Here is a 25,295-nt window from a genome sequence, read left to right on the forward strand (position 1 = left end):
AGTGGCCATAAACTAAGGCCTCAACCACAGACAGGCACACCAACCACATCTGAGCAGGGAATGGGGCTCATTAGTGACCACAAACTAAGGCCTCAACTACAGGCAGCACACCACCCACACATGAACAGGGTAGGGGGCTCATTATTGGCCACAACCTAAGGCGTCAACTACAGACGGCACACCAACCACATCTGAGCAGGGTAGGGGGCTCATTAGTGGCCACAACCTAAGGCGTCAACTACAGACAGCACACCAAACACATCTGAGCAGGGGAGGGGGCTCATTAGTGGCCACAAACTGAGACCTCATTCACATGGATGTAGACGTGTAAATGAGACCTTAGTTTGTGGCCACAAAGATATGTTTCTGCTCCTATTAAAGGCGTATATATGACACTATTATTAGTTTGGGAGTCATGTTGAACCCAAAGATATTATTGAAAGAACCTTTATAAGTAAAGCCTTATATTTTTTGCTATTTTTCTCTGTGTAAAACCTCCCTAGTGGCTTAAATAGAGATTTTGCATTGTACTCTGATGTCTAGTTTGCTGGATACTTTTAGGTAACTAATATAATTATGGTTATATAAAGTACATCAAGTAATGGAGTTGTATACTTGAAAAGAACCTCCAGGTCTAAAAAAAAACATTTTCTAGTTGTTTGTGAACAATATTGCCGGATTTCAATACCTTGCCCGCTACTAAGATGAAGAGAAGAGGCCGATTACATAATAGAGGATGATAATTAACAGCACAGAACAAGTAGTCAGTGCAGGTTTACAAACCACTTTAGAGGTCAGTCTGACACAGCAGCCTTATAGGATGCTACCCAACGAAATATGCTGGCGTAAATCCAAAATACATAGTCCACTTCATCAGGGTATCTTTAGCAACACAAAGCTGGATACAGACATTAGATTATTATCAGCTGAACAGCTACTGAATTGGGGGTGGTTGTGGGGGTTGCATGTCTTATTGGATGGGGTAGGGGTTTCTGGGTCACAGACAGCTACAGTATCTCATATCTAATCTCCAAGATGTTCGAGAACAACCTCCCTGAATGGGAGTGGGACACCTGTTTTTCACCAATCCCTACTTCTTGAAGAACCACCTTCTTTGTCTATGAAAAGAATGGACATGTAATGGACTCTCAATGTTTTGAAAATGGCCTTGTGAAAACCACTGGGAATAAAGGGATTGTATTAAAGGACATGTCCCATCAAAAGGATCTTATCTATACTGCTTGTTAATGTGGATGTAAGACTTTACCTAAATACATTGCTTCAGCAAAACTGCTTTGTTTGTCCACTATCTTACTTTATTCAATTCATTGTTGACACAGCCCTTGACTTATCTGCTCAAAAGTCAAGTGATGTATCTGCTGCTCTCAGGGGGGAGGAGGAGGAGGAGGGGCTAAGTGCAAGGAGCAAGCCTGTGTATCTAGCTATTCCTGTGTCTACACCACATGACCTAGGTCCTGCACTCAGATAGGGGAGAGGAGCTGCTTTCATTTCTTCTGTTCTCCCAGTTATCAGGCTAGCTGATTCAATTGTGTTCATTATGGCAGAGACAGGCAGTCTCTGTATGTAACACAGAATGGAGTTGCTGCTGCCTGTACTTCATAGTCCAATATGGGTGGGCGGAGCTACATGCTAATTTGGGGCGGAGCTAAACGGGAGGTTGCATGTGAAACCCCGCCCACCAAATGATGCAAGAAACCAGGAAGAAAGAAGATTTTACACCAGTGAAGACTGGTGAGTATGTGACGTGGGAATACCCCTTTAAAGGAATAGATTTCTATAATTGTTAGGTCCTTCTGTCATCTAGTGGGACTGTCCACCATGACTAGTACTTTTTAATAATTCTCATTCCTTCCTTAGAAAAAAAGGGTAAAAGCGAAATCTTTATAAATTATTAAATATTTCACCTGTAAATTTAAAAAAATTAGGCAATTTCTTAAAACTTTATAGCATAGATACCAGTACCTCAAAATGATTAGACAAGAAATAAAACCTAAATGTACCTTGTAAATCCAATGACACAACAGCGGTATCGTCCTCCAGTCCTTCAATGACTTCACATTTGTATCTGCCATAGTCTTCCAGTGTTATGTCAGTAATCACAAGTGATGCATCGTTTTCACTTGCTCCTTGTAAGTAAACCCTTCCCTGGTAGCTGCCATAAATCCTCTTGTGATGTCCCATTGAAACGAAGACATCCACCTCCTTGAGGTAATCTGAAGTCAGTTTGGTCCACTTGATACGGATTTTGTGAGAGGGTGATCCAGTAGTCACTGAGTCATGTGAAAACTTGCAAGGCAGTGTTGCGTTGCCTCCTCGATGGGAAATCACTTTAGTTTGCTCTGCCTCCACAAAAAGACTAGGATCATCCTCTGAAACACAATGAAAAAGAATTAGTTAATCGATCACTACCTTTTTTTTTTTTTTTTAGCAAACTTTGCATAAAACAACAATGCAATGGAATATAAGAAACTTTGTTGTATATTTTATTTTAAAAAATGCTTTTTCATCCACTTAGAGTCTTTTTCTGCTCCCAGCTCTCTCCTGACATTCACTCTGAGATCTCTGTTGATCTCCCAAAACAGACTGTCAGATCACTGAAGAATTGTTACGGCATAAACAAATGACCATAATGTAGTGACGTACTAAAGTACACAGCACTACTCTGTCTGCTTTGGAGCTGTCTACAGTGCCTTTGGAAAGGACAAAGTTCCCTCATTAAAATAGTCAAGAATACACATTGAGGGAAATTTATTGAGCTTAACAAACCCGAATTCTGGCTTTAAAAAATTGGCTTATACGCCTTGCACCAATTATATGTGGACTTAATTTATGTAAAAAATATGCAGTGCAAGATATGTCCGAACTTCTGCCTGGTAGCTTCTCACTGCTCTGGCCTTCTATGACTTCCCTTGTAAGGAATGAATTTGAGAGGGAGATGTCAATCATACCCAGGAGTTGTGATTAGTAAGGATGACTAAGCTGAAGCTGCTCCACCCATGTGACTACTTAGGTTAATTTCTATATGAAGTTTTGCGCTAAGAAACATTTCAGCTTCACTTTGCTGCAACAGAAAAATTATACACAGTCCAGTCACATTAATGTGACCGCCTACTTTTGACGTCAACGTTAAATAGCCAATCACAGAAGGCACGTGTCATCAGCCATCTGGGTGCACTCATCATTGTGGAAGGCACAAAGGATCAACACAAGTATGCATCTATCCTTGCAGACCATGATCACCCCTACATGTGAAATGTTTTTCCTCAGGATGATGGCATCTACCAGCAGGACAATGCGGTGTGTAATAAAGCTCGCAGTGTACGTATGTGGTTCGAGGAGCACCAGGATGAGTTTACCGTACTCCCATACTCTGTGGGACCACCTCGATCGGGTTGTTCGCACCATGGATGCTCAACCGTGTAACGTAGCGCAGCTGGCCACGGCACTGGAGTTGGCATGGCTCAACATCCCAGTGAACATCATCACTAGATCCCCTCTCTTCCTGCACGTCTTACAGCGGTCCGCTCTGCCAAAGATGGTTGTTCTGGATTTTGACAAGTGGTCACATTAATGTGACTGGACTGTGGAGAGGGGAGCAAAGGAAAGTGAACTACTTAATCCTGCTCAGAATGGGAACAGTTTAGGGTGGAAAAACCACCTGACAGGTTACCTTTAAGTCTATTATATATTACTATATACTAAAATAAAACTGAATACTCAATAAAAAGAAATTAAAGTATGTATATATACCATTATGATTATAAGTAGAGATGAGCGAACACTAAAATGTTCGAGGTTCGAAATTCGATTCGAACAGCCGCTCACTGTTCGAGTGTTCGAATGGGTTTCGAACCCCATTATAGTCTATGGGGAACATAAACTCGTTAAGGGGGAAACCCAAATTCGTGTCTGGAGGGTCACCAAGTCCACTATGACACCCCAGGAAATGATACCAACACCCTGGAATGACACTGGGACAGCAGGGGAAGCATGTCTGGGGGCATAAAAGTCACTTTATTTCATGGAAATCCCTGTCAGTTTGCGATTTTCGCAAGCTAACTTTTCCCCATAGAAATGCATTGGCCAGTGCTGTTTGGCCAGAGTACGGAACTCGACCAATCAGCGCTGGCTCTGCTGGAGGAGGCGGAGTCTAAGATCGCTCCACACCAGTCTCCATTCAGGTCCGACCTTAGACTCCGCCTCCTCCGGCAGAGCCAGCGCTGATTGGCCGAAGGCTGGCCAATGCATTCCTATGCGAATGCAGAGACTTAGCAGTGCTGAGTCAGTTTTGCTCAACTACACATCTGATGCACACTCGGCACTGCTACATCAGATGTAGCAATCTGATGTAGCAGAGCCGAGGGTGCACTAGAACCCCTGTGCAAACTCAGTTCACGCTAATAGAATGCATTGGCCAGCGCTGATTGGCCAATGCATTCTATTAGCCCGATGAAGTAGAGCTGAATGTGTGTGCTAAGCAGTGTGCGCTGGCCAATGCATCCCTATGGGAAAAAGTTTATCTCACAAAAATCATAATTACACACCCGATAGAGCCCCAAAAAGTTATTTTTAATAACATTCCCCCCTAAATAAAGGTTATCCCTAGCTATCCCTGCCTGTACAGCTATCCCTGTCTCATAGTCACAAAGTTCACATTCTCATATGACCCGGATTTGAAATCCACTATTCGTCTAAAATGGAGACTCCGCCTCCTCCAGCAGAGCCAGCGCTGATTGGCCGAATTCCGTACTCTGGCCAATCAGCGCTGGCCAATGCATTCTATTAGCCCGATGAAGTAGTGGATCCGAGGGTGCGCTTGAACCCTTGTGCACACTCTGCTTCATCAAGCTAATAGAATGCATTGGCCAGCACTGATTGGCCAGAGTACGGAATTCGGCCAATCAGCGCTGGCCAATGCATCCCTATGGGAAAAAGTTTATCTCACAAAAATCATAATTACACACCCGATAGAGCCCCAAAAAGTTATTTTTAATAACATTCCCCCCTAAATAAAGGTTATCCCTAGCTATCCCTGCCTGTACAGCTATCCCTGTCTCATAGTCACAAAGTTCACATTCTCATATGACCCGGATTTGAAATCCACTATTCGTCTAAAATGGAGGTCACCTGATTTCGGCAGCCAATGACTTTTTCCAATTTTTTTCAATGCCCCCGGTGTCGTAGTTCCTGTCCCACCTCCCCTGCGCTGTTATTGGTGCAAAAAAGGCGCCAGGGAAGGTGGGAGGGGAATCGAATTTTGGCGCACTTTACCACGCGGTGTTCGATTCGATTCGAACATGGCGAACACCCTGATATCCGATCGAACATGTGTTCGATAGAACACTGTTCGCTCATCTCTAATTATAAGGCATATTAGCTAAGTCTATTAATATAAGTTTATTAGCTTGACTTTAATATGAATATAATGCAATCCATCTGCATTTAAGCTATAAATCCCACCATAAACATTGCACCATTTAGTATATGCCAGTGTGGTTCCCGCATACAAGCACTGCAGAGTCTCCTCTGCAGCAAGTTAAGTAAACAGTTGCTAATCCCTGGGACTTGACTTTTTTCTATTGCTCTCAATGGTTTCTGTTGCTTAAGATTCAAGCTGAAGATGGCTACATCTCTACATCCGACCTAGATATACCATGAGACAGTCCTCCACCACTAAGCCATTCTTTGCAAAAGCCTGTTCTTTCTTCTAAGATAAGATATGGCATTCCAGCAAGTTATCCATGTCACATTAGACTTTGCTACATCTGTACCCTAATTTGTAGGGTACAAATGCATTATGCATTATGTTTAACGCTATAAATTATAACTTGGGTGATTTTTCCTGATAATAATACAGTAATTTTTACAGTAACCGTGATTTTTCTTACACACTAAATAAAGCTTATTAATGGTTTGACCAGGGATTAATCATTTCCAGACAACAAATCACTGAAAAATGGCTAATATTAAAATATGTAAATACTTTATTGCTCTATGTAAAAATATTAATAATAGACAAGACATATGAAATACCACACCACTGTAATGGGATGTCCCCAGTAGTCAAGGTATAACCCTATCAGGGGAAAGATGCGACCGTGTTACAGAGTAGAATGTTGGGCACACAACTCACTTTATTCATGTATTCATTTTGCCCCGCAAATAATTGCAAGAAGATCCCCAACGGGAAATACTATCCGCCATTTGTTTAATACATTAAGTGCTGGTATCTTGGGGTATACACGTCAGGTTGTTTCAACACCAGAAGCTCCAGCAGATCAATGCTCTGGATAAAAAGTCCATGTGTGTGTCAGGGGAACAATACTGTTAAAAAATCCACAGCATTAATAGTGAATTCTCCATCTCAAAGACTCATGATTTAGCGAGTCATAGAGATCAAAACCAATGTAGATACTCTCTATGTATCCCTAGTTTCCCCTCAAATGGGGATAGTAATCAATATCGTAAGGTAGAACTGGGTTAGGCCAACATTGCATAAAATATAATATCAGATGCAAGAAATAGGATATAGAATAGAGATGAGCGAGTAGTGTTCAATCGAGTAGGTGTTCGATCGAATACTACGGTATTCGAAATACTCGTACTCGAATGAACACTACTAGCTGTTCGAAGTTTAAGGTTCGATGCAGAACCAGCGTTGAATGGCAGAATGCTATACATTCTGCCAATCAACGCTGGTTCTTCTCTTACCTTTCCGAAGTCTTCTCCACGCTGCGTCTCCGCGTGTTCTTCCGGGTGGAATTCACTCTGCTTAGGCATCCGGCCTAGGCAGAGCCAACTGCGCATGCGCGGGCATGCCCACGCATGTGCAGTCGGCTCTGCCTAGGCCCCGATGCCTAGGCAGAGTGAATTCCAGCCGGAAGACGCTGCAGGGGCGCTGCGCTGGGAGAAGACTTCAAGGGGAATGCAGCCCGACCGTCACTCATGGACTTGGTAAGTATAATTGTATCAAATTTTGCCTACCCCTGAAACGAGCATTTCCCCCCATAGACTATAATGGGGTTCGAAATCCATTCAAACAGCCAGTGTGCGGCCGTTCGAATCGGATTTCGAACCTCGGACATTTTAGTGTTCGCTCATCTCTAATATAGAACTAATGGATTGCTACCATGAACAAATTTTCAACTTTTTAATGGAAAACCACAATGGAAATGGTATTATGATTCTATCTATCTATTTTATATTATAGTTCATTTAAAGCGGACCTTTCATGTCCTTGGGCACATGCAGTTTTATATACTGCTAGAAAGAAAAATACAAACATGTTTGGCTGGTTGACTACCTTGAGATTGCTTTCTTTGTAGTCTATTATTGCAGATATGGAGATATATAGTTATGTATCTGATGCTATGGTAACATTGGCCATACTTTTTGTCTCTCAGACCAACAATCGCGAGTCTTTACTGTGTTTACTCTAAGAAATCTGAAAAGAGGTCACTCTAATGAGATCTTCATTCTGACGGACAGCATACACAATCAGATTTTTCCAAGTTTCATTTTTTTTTTATTTGACTTTACAGATAGCCCTGCTTAAAAGAATATTGTTATGGCACGACATCCACTTTATGATTTCCAAGTCACTGCTTAAAGAATAACAAAAGTGTTTAATGTTAAATTCAGGTCATTGGGAGGCAAATAGAAGCTGCATTTAAAGGGGTATTCCCACCTCACATACTCATCAGTCTTTACTGCTGTAAAATCTTCTTTCTTCCTGGTTTCTTGCATCATTTGGTGAGCGGGGTTTCACATGCAACCTGCAGTTGAGCTCCGCCCCCAAATTCACATGTAGCTCCGCCCGCCCATATTGGACTATGAAGTACAGGCAGCAGCAACTCCATTCTGTGTTACATACAGAGTCTGCCTGTCTCTGCCATAATGAACACAATTGAATTAGCTAGCCTGATAACTGGGAGAACAGAAGAAATGAAAGCAGCTTCCCTCCTCTATCTGGGCATGGAGGTCACATGGTATAGCCACAGGAATAGCTAGAAACACAGGCTCACTCCCATGCACTTAGCCCCTCCTCCCTCCCTCCGCCCCTCCTCCCTCCCTCCGCCCCTCCTCCCTCCCTCCGCCCCTCCTCCCTCCTCAGATTTCTCTGAGAGCATTGGGGATGCCCCCAGTGATGTTTGAGCGCTGGTGACTGCTCCCGGTGCTGTGAGATAACTAATTTACATACGGAAGAAAACCAAGATTTCTACCAAACGGCGATGTGGAGAAGACATCTAAAGGTAGGAGATGGATAGCCTTTCTTAAGACTATTGCTATGTGTTAGGGAGAAAAATGGGTTTCCAGTGATTGGAACCCTTGAAGTATTCAGTTTCCAAAAAGGATTAAGGGGATATCGTCACTCCTTAGGGAGAGACCACCATTTAGGTGTGTGAAGACTTATTAAACCATTTGCGCTTCAACCACCCAATTGTGAGTCCCGGCACAAAACGGCGGTGATCATCCCTCACCGCATCAGGAGACACACCTGTGGAACCTTCTTTATTACTTATACCCGTGCCTGCAGTGGCAGCAGATCCAATATGACATCTGCGGACTATCTGTGAAAAACTGCAGAGAAAAACGCAATGTGTTTTTTCTGGGGTCTTCTCCGCAGAATTTTTTTTGGCTGCGTCTTGTTACGTGGGGCTTTAGATTTAGGTATAAAATTCTGATCTTAATAAATGTACCCCATTGTCTACGAGTAAGTTATTTTTTTTCTAATTTCAAACAGTCTCTATAGCTAGGAAAAGGGTTATGATTTTTCAACAGAATATAAAGAATGTAAACACAACTCCCCAAATTTCACAATGTGATCCTTTACAACTCCCAAGCGGAGAAGTGAATCTTTGAAACCATTTCCATTTGTCACTGGCTGATCCCCTGGTTTGTAAATATCTAAACATTTGTGTCCCCAACTACCTTGTGCATAAAACAGAAGTGGGAAGAAGTTGGTGGAGTTGATTGAAGAATGATTAGAAGACCTTGAGAAGGTTACAGAGAATGAAGGCAGTCCTCGTAGTGCAATGCTTTACTGGGGACATTGAGGACAAATGTGAAAACACAGACGGTGATAAGAATGCAAGACAGCACATAAACCAGTAAAGTAGTACAAGGAAATTTGTAAGTCATTGGCCATATTCCAAATGAAGTCAATGCATAGTACTAGTATAATGTTGTTATAACTGCGTGCACTTTGATAGAATCATTACATTTTTTTCCCCCAAGTTCTAACATGTCTATTTATTTTAGGATATAAGAATTGTAACTAGCTGTTATTAGCATTGACATTATAAAGAAACTCGTCGCCAGAAGAAGTCATTCTTCCCTTAATAAAAGTGGCTTAAGTCCCATTTATATTCTAAGGGTATAAATACCATATGAATCAATTGGAACATTGTATTCCATCGAAAGAAACAGACCACAGTATTTGTTCAGAAAGTATCTGGGAAATATATTGTCTCATTAGAGTGTTTCAATGACCTTTCAACAGCTTTGCAAATTGGATTAATAGACAGCTGTAACTTGCTATATTGCCACTACATTAACTGGATGCGATAACACTATGTTCCAACATGTTTACAGCATCAAAGTCTAATGAAAGCAACTTAAAATTCTCCAATGTTGTTGTACTTTCCTTATTCCTGTAAAATGTAACATGAGCCTGCGGAATATAAGACATAAAAAAGCCAATAAAAGCAAATAAAAAAAGACTATAGTAATGCTTCATACAAAGTATCAGGTACAATACAATTGAAAGGAATGGAATGAATAGTGCCCTAAAGTCTCATGCTAATGGTAAAAAGAGGTTCCAAAAGCCACCCTTCTGCCCCATGTAGATAATGTGACCCAGCCTGTCTGATGCATAGGTTTTGGCAAAATCTTGGCATACTTTAGCCCTGCCCACTACCCAACTGGGAACACTCCAGTTCCAACCAGGAAGGCCCACAAAGCACCAATTTGGAAAGATCAATTTCATTCAAATCCCATAATTGTCTATGCTGATGTCATCAGAGTAAGGGTGCATGCACACTACGTAACGCCGGGCGTGTATTACAGCCGTACACGCCGGCGTTACAGCAGGACTGCCGAACACTTCCCATTCACTTCAATGGGAGCGCTCGTAAACGCCGCTGTTACGAGCGCTCCCATTGAAGTGAATGGGAAGTGTTCGGCAGTCTGCTGTAATGCCGGCGTGTACGGCTCTCATACACGCCCGGCGTTACGCATGCACCCTAACATTTGATTATCTTTGATGACCATTCAGTCCCCGAGGTTGTGTGTGACCAAGCTGATCATTGCCCTAATCTTGCACAAAGCGATTTATTCTAGATCAAGATATTACCCAGACATTAGAAGGATAAAGGACAACAATTTCTCGATCTTGCAAAATAAGTATATATAAAATCCGGGCTTACCAGAGGTTAAATATAATGATCTTTTATTGATAAAACTTTTTATAACATGACGACGTGTTTCGGGTCTATAAGCCCTTCATCAGGTACAAAAAATTCTGCAATATACATATAGTAAATGACATATAACATAGTAGTCACAAATGAGTGCATATCCTCAATTAAAACATCAAATAAAAACAATTGTCTTGTTAATCAAAAAACATACTAACATCTAAATGTACTATAGTGCCCACGCGCCGACCTGTGAGTTTGGCACATGCGCATCGGGTGCCGTACCGAGATCGTCGGCTACATATGCGCACTCTAGTGTGCATGACTATAGAAAGTGGATATGTGATTACGTGTTGGCGTAATGACGTCCACCGACACCATAAAACAGCCAACTCTGTGTGCGGCAGTGCGCATTTGTCCCATAGGATCGAGGTAAGACAACCTCATGGTGTTGCTGCGTGTATTTTTAATTCTTTTCTTGGATATATTATATCCTCCAGGACTTATCTCAATATCAACAGGTATATTGTCCAGAGTATTGTGGATAAATAAGAGCTACTATAGTTGACATTTTAACAGTTGACATAATATATAATAGCACAACATTGGTGAATGCCCTGTTATGTGAGGAGTAATGACCAGGTGTTGTTTTACCCGTGTGTTTTTTGATTAACAAGACAATTGTTTTTATTTGATGTTTTAATTGAGGATATGCGCTCATTTGTGACTACGATATTATATGTCATTTACTATATGTATATTGCAGAATTTTTTGTACCCGATGAAGGGCTTATAGACCCGAAATGCGTCATCATGTTATAAAGAGTTTTATCAATAAAAGATCATTATATTTCACCTCTGGTAAGCGCGGATTTTATATATACTTATTTCCAAGATCGAGAAATTGTTGTCCGTTATCCTTCTGTTGTTGTTGCACATCCTGGTGATGGCTGGCTAATAATCCAGTGATTGCCGGTGTTAAAGAGGTAGCTACACATTGGTGTTACAGTCTTAAAGGGAGTTGTGACCCCCACAACCCCCAAAGAAGAGCATTTGTCTGTTGGTGGTTGGAGTGCATATTGAGGGTAATTCACTAGGTTCCTGTGCGGTGCTGTCTCTTGTTTATTACCCAGATATGAAGAAGAGAACTAGTGGAATGTAAAAGAGAAATGTAGAGTACTTGTCAAGTTTAGCTTACTGCCATGTAATGCTTGATATCATGGGCAAAAAACTGGAATTTTTTGAAAGCATGGAGTAAAGTTAAAGGGGTTGTCCACTTTCAGACCAATATTGAGAGACAAATGTTATGGTTTGTATAATAAAAAGTTGTACAATTTTCCAATATGCTTTCTGTATCAATTTCTCACGGTTTTCTAGATCTCTGCTTGCTGTCATTCATTCTGTTACTTCTAGAGGATAAAAGTCTGACCATGGTCATGTGATTTACGGTCCATGGTCATGTGATTTACGGTCCATGGTCATGTGATGAGGACACAGGTGCCACTCGTTATAGTCACAGCACAATAATCAGACATCTGCCTGGTAATCAGCTGTGCACCTGTGTGCTCATCACATGACCATGGACCGTAAATCACATGACCATGGACCGTAAATCACATGACCATGGTCAGACTTTTATCCTCTAGAAGTAACAGAATGAGTGACAGCAAGCAGAGATCTAGAAAACCATGAGGAATTGATACAGAAAGTATATTGGAAAATTGTATATCTTTTTATTGTACAAACAATAACATTTGTCTCTTAATATTGGCCTGAAAGTGGTCAACCCTTTTCTTACTATTGTGTAGGGGGTTGTTTGGGGAAACTTTTTTCATTTACTATATTAACTTAATTTATTTTATTTTGATATAAAGTTCTCCCTATAGCCCTAAGCATTGCAAGGGAGAGCCCATACACACAGAATTTTCTAAAGGTGGCCATTCACTTATTCTCTGGTTTAGCAGATACAATAGCTAGAAAAAAAGAATGACCTTTTTGCAACCAATCAACCAATCACAGTACAGCTTTCATTTTTCTAGGAAAGCTTAGAAAATAAAAGTCGAACTGTAACGTCTCTGCCTGTTCTGCGCCACCCTCCGCTCGCACGCTGCTGCACAGGAGGCCTGTTCAGTTTGACTCTTTGCTTTGAGTTTTTTGTTGCCTTGTGTGAACACTGCTCTACTACTTATCCTCTGTAACTGAATTTCCACCACACCCATCTCCTGCACCTTGTTTCCCTGTGTCCATCAAATAGTTAATCTCAGCCTTGCCTGTGTGATTGACAGCCTGTCTACCAATCAAATCTGGGGCAGGTCCTAGACTTTCTATATACAGGTTATAAGCTCTCACGGGTTTGATGGCTATTTTGACTCTGTCCTGTGACTGACCTCTGACCTTTGGCTTCCCTTGTGAATACTCCTTTGGATTACGATTTTGTACTGCTTTGTTTCTCTAGCCTTGACCCTTGGCTTGCTGACTCCTCTTCTGTGCTGTTTTGTCCTGTCTTGTTCTGTGTGACACTGATTTCAGAGAAGGGACTGTCGCCAAGTTGTTCCTGTTATTAGGAAGCCATGGCAAATCCATGTGATGTGCTTAAAACCACCATGGCAAAGTGACCTGTACTGAGGGTCTTCAACCAGTAGCATGTCAATTATGGTTGAGGGTTATACCCATGGCCTACAACTTGTGAACTGAAAAGGTTAAAAGCTGCAGGGGTCTTGGAGGGAAACAGGCTGGTGAGTGTGCCACATGAATAGTCATGCTGCCACTTGAAAACCAGGACAGCAGGGCAATATCCACTGCAGTTTCTTGCCCACCACATTGTGAAATCTCAATCAATTTTCTGCTATTGCACATAACTGTGGATTAGCTGCTGGCGCTTCTTTTGAGTCTCATTGACAGTGCTCATTCACAAGACAGGACCGCTGAGTACATTTTACAAGTCATGTACAAGTGCGTTTTTCATGGCTGAGTATATATCGAAGGGTAATCCGTTTTCATGGATTCCTCATATACTTGAGTCCTGAAAAGGGCCTGATACATGACAGGTTCTATTTTTTCTTGGATTGGTCCCACAGCGATCACGTGAATTGATCCATATTTGTGCACAGGGCCATGTTCAGGACACTAATACAACAGTTAGCACAAAGCTAATGAACCCTGTCATGTGAATAAGCACTTAGTCTAAAAATCCATCGAGCTTCCTTTTTTAAGATGGTGTTGTCTCAGCTGCACCGTCTTTTTGGCTCAGGCATTCTTGACATTCAAGGAAATGTTTTACCACTAGTATATTACTTTTGTTCTGAATGTCACAGATATGGCCCCTGATCCTTCCCTTAAACTGGTGTATTAGCTTCCTTATATAGTTTACAGGGCAGAGGCCAGTGATAATATATACAACTCATAATATAATGGTGATATTATACAGTCATTATATAGTAGTATTACAGTCCTATGAAAAAGTTTGGGCACCCCTATTAATCTTAATCATTTTTAGTTCTAAATATTTTGGTATTTGCAACAGCCATTTCAGTTTGATATATCTAATAACTGATGGACACAGTAATATTTCAGGATTGAAATGAGGTTTATTGTACTAACAGAAAATGTGCAATATGCATTAAACCAAAATTTGACCGGTGCAAAAGTATGGGCACCTCAACAGAAAAGTGACATTAATATTTAGTAGATCCTCCTTTTGCAAAGATAACAGCCTCTAGTCACTTCCTGTAGCTATTAATCAGTTCCTGGATCCTGGATAAAGGTATTTTGGACAAACAATTCAAGTTCAGTTAAGTTAGATGGTCGCCGAGCATGGACAGCCCGCTTCAAATCATCCCACAGATGTTCAATGATATTCAGGTCTAGGGACTGGGATGGCCATTCCAGAACATTGTAATTGTTCCTCTGCATGAATGCCTGAGGATTTGGAGCGGTGTTTTGGATCATTGTCTTGCTGAAATATCCATCCCCGGCGTAACTTCAACTTCGTCACTGATTCTTGAACATTATTCTCAAGAATCTGCTGATACTGAGTGGAATCCATGCGACTCTCAACTTTAACAAGATTCCCGATGCCGGCATTGGCCACACAGCCCCAAAGCATGATGGAACCTCCACCAAATTTTACAGTGGGTAGCATGTGTTTTTCTTGGAATGCTGTTTCTTTTTGGACGCCATGCATAACGCCTTTTTTTATAACCAAACAACTCAATTTTTGTTTCCAAAATGAAGCTGCCTTGTCCAAATGTGCTTTTTCATACCTCAGGCAACTCTATTTGTGGCGTACGTGCAGAAACGGCTTCTTTCTCATCACTCTCCCATACAGCTTCTATTTGTGCAAAGTGCGCTGTATAGTTGACCGATGCACAGTGACACCATCTGCAGCAAGATGATGCTGCAGCTCTTTGGAGGTGGTCTGTGGATTGTCCTTGACTGTTCTCACCATTCTTCTTCTCTGCCTTTCTGATATTTTTCTTGGCCTGCCACTTCTGGGCTTAACAAGAACTGTCCCTGTGGTCTTCCATTTCCTTACTATGTTCCTCACAGTGGAAACTGACAGGTTAAATCTCTGAGACAACGTTTTGTATCCTTCCCCTGAACAACTATGTTGAACAATCTTTGTTTTCAGATCATTTGAGAGCGGGCTGTCCATGTTCGGCGACCATCAAACTTAACTGAACTTGAATTGTTTTGTAGAAAGAAATGGTCCAAAATACCTTCATCCAGGATCCAGGAACTGATTAAAAGCTACAGGAAGCGACTAGAGGCGGTTATCTTTGCAAAAGGAGGATGTACTAAATATTAATGTCACTTTTCTGTTGAGGTGCCCATATTTTTGCACCGGTCAAATTTTGGTTTAATGCATATTGCGCATTTTCTGTTAGTACAATAAACCTCATTTCAATCCTGAAATATTACTGTGTGCATCAGTTATTAGATATATCAAACTGAAATGGCTGTTGCAAACACCAAAATATTTAGAACTAAAAATGATTAAGATTAATAGGGGTGCCCAAACTTTTTCATAGGACTGTATTTAGTCAGTGTATGATAGTATAATCTAGTCATTCTATAGTGATATTGTTTTGTTTTGTTAGTGTATGATATGGTGGTATTATTCATTCATTGTACAGTGACATTATCGAGTCACTGTATGGTGGTGTTATTCAGTCACTGTATGATATGGTGGTATTATTTAGTCACAGTTTGGTAGTGTTATTCAGTTGCTATACAGTGGTATTGTTGCTGTATGGTGGTGTTATTCAGTCACTATATGATAAGGTGGTATTATTTAGTCACAGTTTAGTAGTGTTCAGTTGCTGTATAGTGGTATTGTTACTGTATGGTTGTGTTATTCAGTCGCCTGTATGATATGGTGGTATTATTTAGTCACAGTTTGGTAGTATTATGCAGTCAGTGTGTCGTATTTTTATGCTTTTACTGTATAGTGATTTTACTCAGTATGTCTATGGTGGTATTATTCAACCAATGTATGACGGTATTACTCAGTTGTGGTGTAGTGGTATTATTCAGTTACTGTATAATAGTATTACCCAATCATGGTATCATGGTGTTATTCATTAATTTTAGTACCTGTGCTGTTTTGATACTGTATGGTGCTATTATCAAGTCACTGTATGTTGGTTTTATTCAATACCAGTATGAAGGTGTTATCCTAAACCATAAGGGTTCCTGTATTTATTACCATTGCTTAGAAACGATAGAATCTTAATGTTTCGGTTCAGGTAGCAAGGAACATCTAATGTTTTTTCCTTCTGGCACAGCCACACTACACCCCCAGTCTATGGTCGAGGATTGCACCTAACACTACACTCCCAGTCTATAGCCAAGGATCACACCCCATACTACACCCCCAGTCTATGGTCGAGGATCGCACCTAACACTACACCCCCAGTCTATAGCCAAGGATCGCACCTAACACTACACCCCCAGTCTATGGTCGAGGATCGCACCTAACACTACACCCCCAGTCTATAGCCAAGGCTCGCACCCCACACTACACCCCCAGTCTATAGCCAAGGATCGCACCTAACACTACACCCCCAGGCTATGGTCGAGGATCGCACCTAACACTACACCCCCAGTCTATAGCCAAGGCTCGCACCCCACACTACACCCCCAGTCTATAGCCAAGGCTCGCACCCCACACTACACCCCCAGTCTATAGCCAAGGATTGCCCCCCACACTACACCCCCAGTCTATAGCCAAGGATCGCACCCCACACTACACCCCCAGTCTATAGCCAAGGATTGCACCCCACACTACACCCCCAGTCTATAGCCAAGGATCGCACCCCACACTACACCCCCAGTCTATAGCCAAGGATCGCACCCCACACTACACCCCCAGTCTATAGCCAAGGATCGCACCCCACACTACACCCCCAGTCTATGGTCAATGGTCGCACCCCACACTACACCCCCAGTCTATGGTCGATGGTCGCACCCCACACTACACCTCCAGTCTATGGTCGATGTTCGCACCCCACACTACACCCCCAGTCTATGTGGGGTGCGACCATCAGTCTGACCATCGTGGGCTGGTTACTTCCTACTGAACAATTTTATGTGTATCAGTAAAGGAGGCCTTTATCCAAATAGTTCTGCATTCTTATCAGATTCATAGTGTGCTGCAAAGAGATGTTTTTATTCCAGAAAATGACCATATTCAGGCTGAGACTGAGCAAAATCACATAAATTATATATTTAGCTCTTGACATATTTCACTACCCAAGTATAATCCAGGCATTTCCTTGCCAGCATGCCAGGCTACTTGTAATAGTAGTAAATGAGCAGCGCTGTTTCTGCCTCTCACCACCCAACACATTGGCATGTGGGACGAGCTGACGAGCGGCCTTGTCACGGGCATCAGTACCTCATATTGGGCAGTGCTGACATGAGTATTTATGTCAGAGGGGCCTATAAGACATCAGAAGCAAAGCATAACACCCCAGCCATTCTGGCAGCAGACAATTCAATCCATTTTCTATGACATATTAATGAGATCCCACATTTCACACTGCAAGACCTACAGCTGTCATTAAAATATGTCCCAGCGTTTCCATAGCCCTTCTGCCATTTTACGTGTAACCTCTTCCTGTCACAGATCAATGCAAGTCCCTCTTTACATTCATCTTTCCTATTTTTATCTAATAAATAAAGCCGGGATGGATAAATTCACCCAAACCTGACAACATACAAGCTTACAATTTTCCTGGCATTGTGACTTTTATCTACCCGGTGCCAAAACTGAATAGCTGACATGCACTGCAGATTTAGATCTTACTGCAGATGCATAGTGTATAATGGGGGGGAAAAGCACAAAAATGTAAATCACAAACAAATACGGTTAGTATAATGTGTATATCAGGAGAGGTGAGCGTGGTATTAGTATCATGCAGTGGATCTATACATTAGGATATTAATATATCTCCTATGTTTAGAATGAAGGACACTGCAGTAACATTAAATGGATGTGATCAGAGAGGGAACAAGACTTTCACGCACATCGCTGATACTGTATTGCAGAAATCTAAAGCCAGGGTTACTTTATTACAAGCAGCAAACATTGCAGAATCCCAATACAAATGCAAACTTAGCAAAAGTAAAAAACAAGGTTGGATGGGGGGAAAGTCAATGCAGCATAATATGAACCAGGATGGCAGGAAGCAAGCAGTCACATATTGTATATCACATAAATGCCTGAAAACAAATCTACTTGCCTACTTTTAGCGTAGACTTACCGTGGACGTGAATGAGCCTGTCATGGTGCAGTGTGGAGTTCCTGACATGATGATCAGCCCAACAGAAAGATATTAGCACCAGGAAAAGTATCCTCTTCATCTTCGGATACCAAATGGATCTTCCTCACTGAAAATGCAGAACATAGGAAGAAGCTTGTGAAAACTGCTGCTCCTGCTGCCTAACTTGTTACAGCATTACCATCAGTGGGAAAATGCCTGACAACATTGCTTGTCCTGTTCTGCACTACAGAAGTTACTGCAACTGATATGTCATGAGGTAAATGTTGCCACAACCATCTAGTGGTCTTGTAGCAGCATATATTATTAGTACATAGCTATTTTACTAGGATTATCGCTTGACGTTAAGTAACGTAATCCAAATCGCTGCGTTAATATACATAATCGAATAGATATATTGATTCTGCTAAATAAAATATTACATAGCAATACCAGAGTTTAAATAGCAGGGTTTTTTTTAACCATTTGCAATGTCCGTTTTAACCTGATATGTACCGTAGTGTGCGAAATCATGCTTTTATACAGCATGGTAGTACTGTACGCTACCACTGCAGTTGTCCGGATTGATTCTCGATTCACTGCTACCTGGAATGCTGACGCGTATATTTAATGTGTATGGACGGTCGCTGCACTCAGCCTCTGCAGAGAGATCCGAAAGCCTCTCAAAGTGAAGGGTTAAAACAGTAAAGTGGGAAATATTGAGCAATGTAATGTATGACGGGAGGATTATTATACTGCAAAAATGTACAGCTGCTAAAATTTTAAAGGCAATGTGTAATTTTATATATATTTTTATACATTTTTGTAATGAAATGAAATATAAAATAGATAATAAAGTATCCATCTACAATAGTCTCATAAACCTAGATAAAATAAATAGGCTACGTTCACATCTGCGTCAGAAGCTCCGGCGGCAATCCCATATGAAAAAGTAGTGGAAACCCAACTTTTTCATCCAGCAATTCTGTGAAAAACCCCATTATAGCCAATTAGGTCCCTTGGGTGCTGTACACCATTAGATAAACCATTATTACGTTCTTGCGATGGAAAAGAAGAATAGAGACAATATCGTAGATGTGAACGTAACCTAAATTTTCTCTTTCTAGGCAAAGAAAAATTTACATCCGGATCAAGGAATCTACAATGCTAAAAGTTGTGATGTAACTTACGTATCAATCACAACAATCAGGAGTACTCAATCAGGAGTACAACTAACTTATTCCCTGGTCAGATCACTCCTAAAAAACACTCTGGGAATGCCGGCTACCTACGTACCTCATATAGCCAAAAACACCACCCATTCTCTGGTATAGGAAATCACAGTACCATAATTACCAGCCCCATCCCCCGACACTCCATCCCCACACACACACTGGGGCATACAAAAGCTAAAAGGAGAGGCTGACTAATGACTTGAGGACCCCATTAATGTAATACCGAACACAACTGCAACAGTTTGCCAGTGAAAGTACACAGATCCCATAGACTATAATGGGGTCCATGTGCTTACCACCAGATCTATGCAGGGATAATGCGGACAGGAAAGTAGTTCACAATCTACTTTCCTGTCCGCATGATTCGTGCGGGCAGTGCACGGGCCCCATAGTCTATGAGGCCCGTGTGCTTTCACTGCACAGTGCTTGCAGTTGCATTCGGGGGGTCCCCATACGGACTCCCCGAATGGAATACTGAACGCAGATATGAACGAAGGATCAGTCTGCATTGCTGCTATAATTTAGTGATAAGTTGACAAACCCCTCTAATTCCCTAGGGATGTCTATCACATTAGTGCGTATGCAGAGCTGTCCTATCCCTTACTTATTCTATGCATTTCAGCTCAGGTCTAAGAGCCTCATCGGGGAATCTAAGTCTTGTTTTTAGCTAATCATATAGCACAGGACTAATAGAAAACAACAACAATATACTAATACAGGGCTGAAGCCGTCACTGTCTAGTGCACCTACTCCATTCCACCCTGCAGCTTTCCAATGGAGTGGCATAGCATTGGCTCTTTTTGTTGTTTATGTATTAATCGGAGTATGGGCATGTGGGACAAGGATGTAATATAACCACATTATGCCATTGTTGCGTCCCCATCTGGATTATGCAGTTCAGGTCTGGGTACCAGTTCATAGAAAGGATGTTAAAGAGTTGCAATGGAGAGGCAAAAAACTGATATGGGGCCTGGAAATCCTCAGTTATGAGAAGAGATTAAAAGAAATAGATGTATTTAGTCCTGAGAACAGACATGTAGGAGGCCCATAACTATAACTATATAAATGGTCCATACAAGAACTATAGTGTGGAGTTGTCCATTCAAAACCTCCTAAAAAATAAGGGGGCACTCAATCCATCTGGATACAAAAAGGTTTTCTTTACTATAAGAACGGTGAATATATGGAATAACCTACTCCAGGAGTTGGTCACAGCGGTAACTGCTTCTTACAGCAAAATAGCATTAACTACAATGTAAATCTATAGAATTCTTGTTTCCTTCATCACTTCCCTCCAGCCACATCCTTTCCCATGCCTTGCTTGTACTTGATGATCATATGTCTTTTTCAACTGTACTATGTAACTTAGAAAACATATTAGATTAACCCCTGTAATGCCCTAGCCCTCCAGTGATTTTCTGCATGATCCTTTAATGTAAACCTGCCAAGTGATTTCTGCTGCCCTATCTGAGAAAAGAAAGTGATGGTAATATAATATGATGAGCTAATATGATGGTCTAAACCCCATCCGAACCCAGACTGTAGCCGTGAGCTGTCCAAACCTCTGCCAACCGGGCCCTTTTATTATGACAGTGACTGGGAGAAATCCTCATCTGCTGACCACTATCCCCAAATGCAACATTGCTGCTGCCACATTTGTAAGATATTAGATGTTAGGGGACAGCGGTTAGGAGATATGAGTGTTTATCCTGACCGCTGTTATTGTACATTTTTGGGGAAGCACTAAAGAGAATTATACTATATGGGGGGCAGTAATGGAAAATTATACTGTATGGGGTGAAGATAGACCCTAAGGAACAATTTACTGTGAGAGCAACAATAGTTTGTTAGAACATGTAGAGGCCACTAACAAGGCATCATACTAGCTTTGCTAGGCTCTCCAGCAACTGAGGGTCACTACAATAGCGGTTACAGATGGAGACTGGCAGACCCCATCTGCCGTGGTCTGCCGGGTATCTGCTGTTTCGAAACTGAACTTGGCAGAGAAAAAAATCCTTCCTGCAGGACTTCTTTCTCCGCTGATTTCGACAGTCTCTGCAACAGAGTCTCCAACTGAGACTCCCATACAGATATCAACCCAGCTTTAAACAGTATGGTGGGCACAGTATAATACTCCTTAATGTAACCACACAGTAGTAAGCTTCTTGGTGCTTCCCACACAAAGTATAAAGCTACGCTAGTGCCCCCGAAATAGTATGAGGCTCCTTAGGGACCCAGACACAATATAATGCCACGTTAGTGCCCCCCATACAGTATAAAGCCCCACACCATCACAGTAAAATGCCATGTTAGTGCCCCCCACAAAGTATAAAGTCCCACACCATCACAGTAAAATGCCATGTTAGTGCTTCCCCATGCAGTATAATACCACATTAGTTCCTTCCAACTCAGTATAATACCAATTAGTGCCTCCTCCCTAGTTAGTTACATTGACCCTGTTATTCCACTTGACTCCCAAGGAGGGTTAAATTAATATGACATTTTTTTCCTCTAATTTTTCTTGTCTAAACCAGGGGTACATCTTATAGTCAGATGTATCTTGTCATACAAAAATACAGTAATGGTTGGAACCTGTTCAACTACTGCCACAGCTCGGAACCAGTACCCGTGGTTTATAGGGTAAAGGAAGATATATTATATATACCGGTAGTTTTATATGGTAAAGGGAGAGAAACTGAACTCTGTGATATATAGATTTATAAGGTAGATGAGAGAATCTGAGCTCTATGATATGTATATGTTTATATAACAGAGGAGAAAAGCTGAGCACTGTGATGTATATGTTTAAATGATACTGGGAGAAAAGCTGAACTCTGTGATATATAGGGTTATATGATAGAGGAGAGAAGCTGAGCGCTGTCATATATAGATTTATATGATAGAGGAGAGAAGCTGAGCTCTGTCATATATAGGGTTATATGATAGAGAAGAGAAGCTGAGCTCTGTCATATATAGGGTTATATGATAGAGGAGAGAAGCTGAGCTCTGTGATATATAGGGTTATATGATAGAGGAGGGAAGCTGAGCTCTGTCATATAAAGGGTTATATGATAGAGGAGAGAAACTGAGCTCTTTGATATATAGGCTTATATGATAGAGGAGAGAAGCTGAGCTTGTGATATATAGGTTTATATGATAGCAGGATAGAATCTGTGCTCTGTAATATATAGGGTTATATGATAGAGAAGAGAAGCTGAGCTCTGTCATATAAAGGGTTATATGATAGAGGAGAGAAGCTGAGCTATGTGATATATACTGTTGTATGGTAGAGGAGAGAAGCAGAGCTCTGTGATATATAGGTTTATATGATAAAGGAGAGAAGCTCAGCTCTGTGATATATAGGGTTATATGATAGAGGAGAGAAGCTGAGCTCTGTGATATATAGGGTTATATAATAGAGGGAGAGAAGTTGAGCTCTGTGATATATAGGGTTATATGATAGTGCAGAGAAGCTGAGCTCTGTGATATATAGGGTTATATGATAGAGGGATAGAATCTGTGCTCTGTAATATATAGATTTATATGATAGAGGGAGAGACGCTGAGCTCTGTGATATATAGGGTTATATGATAGAGGAGAGAAGCTGAGCTCTGTGATATATAGTGTTATATGATAGAGGAGAGAAGCTGAGCTCTGTGATATATAGGGTTATATGATAGAGGAGAGAAGCTGAGCTCTGTGATATATAGGGTTATACGATAGAGGAGAGAAGCTGAGCTCTGTGATATATAGGGTTATATGATAGAGGAGAGAAGCTGAGCTCTGTGATATATAGGGTTATATGATAGAGGAGAGAAGCTGAGCTCTGTGATATATAGGGTTATATGATAGAGGGATAGAATCTGTGCTCTGTAATATATAGATTTATATGATAGAGGGAGAGAAGCTGAGCTCTGTGATATATAGGGTTATATGATAGAGGAGAGAAGCTGAGCTCTGTGATATATAGTGTTATATGATAGAGGAGAGAAGCTGAGCTCTGTGATATATAGGGTTATATGATAGAGGAGAGAAGCTGAGCTCTGTGATATATAGGGTTATATGATAGAGGAGAGAAGTTGAGCTCTGTGATATATAGGGTTATATGATAGAGGGATAGAATCTGTTCTCTGTAATATATAGATTTATATGATAAAGGGGAGAAGCTGAGCTCTGTGATATATAGGGTTATATAATAGAGGGAGAGAAGTTGAGCTCTGTGATATATAGGGTTATATGATAGAGGAGAGAAGCTGAGCTCTGTGATATATAGGTTATATGATAGAGGAGAGACGCTGAGCTCTGTGATATATAGGGTTATATGATAGAGGAGAGAAGCTGAGCTCTGTGATATATAGAGTTATATGATAGAGGAGAGAAGCTGAGCTCTGTGATATATAGGGTTATATAATAGAGGGAGAGAAGTTGAGCTCTGTGATATATAGGGTTATATGATAGTGCAGAGAAGCTGAGCTCTGTGATATATAGGGTTATATGATAGAGGGATAGAATCTGTGCTCTGTAATATATAGATTTATATGATAGAGGGAGAGAAGCTGAGCTCTGTGATATATAGGTTTATATGATAGAGGAAGAGAAGCTGAGCTCTGTGATATATAGGGTTATATAATAGAGGGAGAGAAGCTGAGCTCTGTGATATATAGGGTTATATGATAGTGCAGAGAAGCTGAGCTCTGTGATATATAGGGTTATATGATAGAGGGATAGAATCTGTGCTCTGTAATATATAGATTTATATGATAGAGGGAGAGAAGCTGAGCTCTGTGATATATAGGGTTATATGATAGAGGAGAGAAGCTGAGCTCTGTGATATATAGTGTTATATGATAGAGGAGAGAAGCTGAGCTCTGTGATATATAGGGTTATATGATAGAGGAGAGAAGCTGAGCTCTGTGATATATAGGGTTATATGATAGAGTAGAGAAGCTGAGCTCTGTGATATATAGGGTTATATGATAGAGGAGAGAAGCTGAGCTCTGTGATATATAGGGTTATATGATAGAGGGATAGAATCTGTGCTCTGTAATATATAGATTTATATGATAGAGGGAGAGAAGCTGAGCTCTGTGATATATAGGGTTATATGATAGAGGAGAGAAGCTGAGCTCTGTGATATATAGTGTTATATGATAGAGGAGAGAAGCTGAGCTCTGTGATATATAGGGTTATATGATAGAGGAGAGAAGTTGAGCTCTGTGATATATAGGGTTATATGATAGAGGGAGAGAAGTTGAGCTCTGTGATATATAGGGTTATATGATAGAGGAGAGAAGCTGAGCTCTGTGATATATAGGTTATATGATACAGGAGAGACGCTGTGCTCTGTGATATATAGGGTTATATGATAGAGGAGAGAAGCTGAGCTCTGTGATATATAGAGTTATATGATAGAGGAGAGAAGCTGAGCTCTGTGATATATAGGGTTATATAATAGAGGGAGAGAAGTTGAGCTCTGTGATATATAGGGTTATATGATAGTGCAGAGAAGCTGAGCTCTGTGATATATAGGGTTATATGATAGAGGGATAGAATCTGTGCTCTGTAATATATAGATTCATATGATAGAGGGAGAGAAGCTGAGCTCTGTGATATATAGGTTTATATGATAGAGGAAGAGAAGCTGAGCTCTGTGATATATAGTGTTATATGATAGAGGAGAGAAGCTGAGCTCTGTGATATATAGGGTTATATGATAGAGGAGAGAAGCTGAGCCCTGTGATATATAGGGTTATATGATAGAGGAGAGAAGCTGAGCCCTGTGATATATAGGTTTTCATTTATTTGGAGAAGGATTTTTTAGTAAAGCCCAATAACTCTCAGAGGACTTCTAAGATACC

The 25,295-nt window shown here is 41.1% G+C and overlaps 1 protein-coding gene across 1 annotated transcript in view; it reads right to left on the reverse strand.

The window, feature by feature from the left end:
- HAPLN1 (hyaluronan and proteoglycan link protein 1) overlaps positions 1-25,295 on the reverse strand; it is a 117,288-nt gene that overhangs the window by 46,642 nt on the left and 45,351 nt on the right. The window contains exons 2-3 of the mRNA XM_075262436.1: positions 18,206-18,332; positions 2,022-2,390 (exon numbers count right to left, since the gene is read on the reverse strand). Of these exons, the coding sequence (XP_075118537.1) occupies positions 2,022-2,390; positions 18,206-18,305 (469 nt within the window). The 5' untranslated portion in view covers positions 18,306-18,332. The remainder of the gene's footprint in view (positions 1-2,021; positions 2,391-18,205; positions 18,333-25,295) is intronic.

Source organism: Leptodactylus fuscus, chromosome 1, assembly GCF_031893055.1.
Source record: "Leptodactylus fuscus isolate aLepFus1 chromosome 1, aLepFus1.hap2, whole genome shotgun sequence".
NCBI lineage: Eukaryota > Metazoa > Chordata > Amphibia > Anura > Leptodactylidae > Leptodactylus > Leptodactylus fuscus.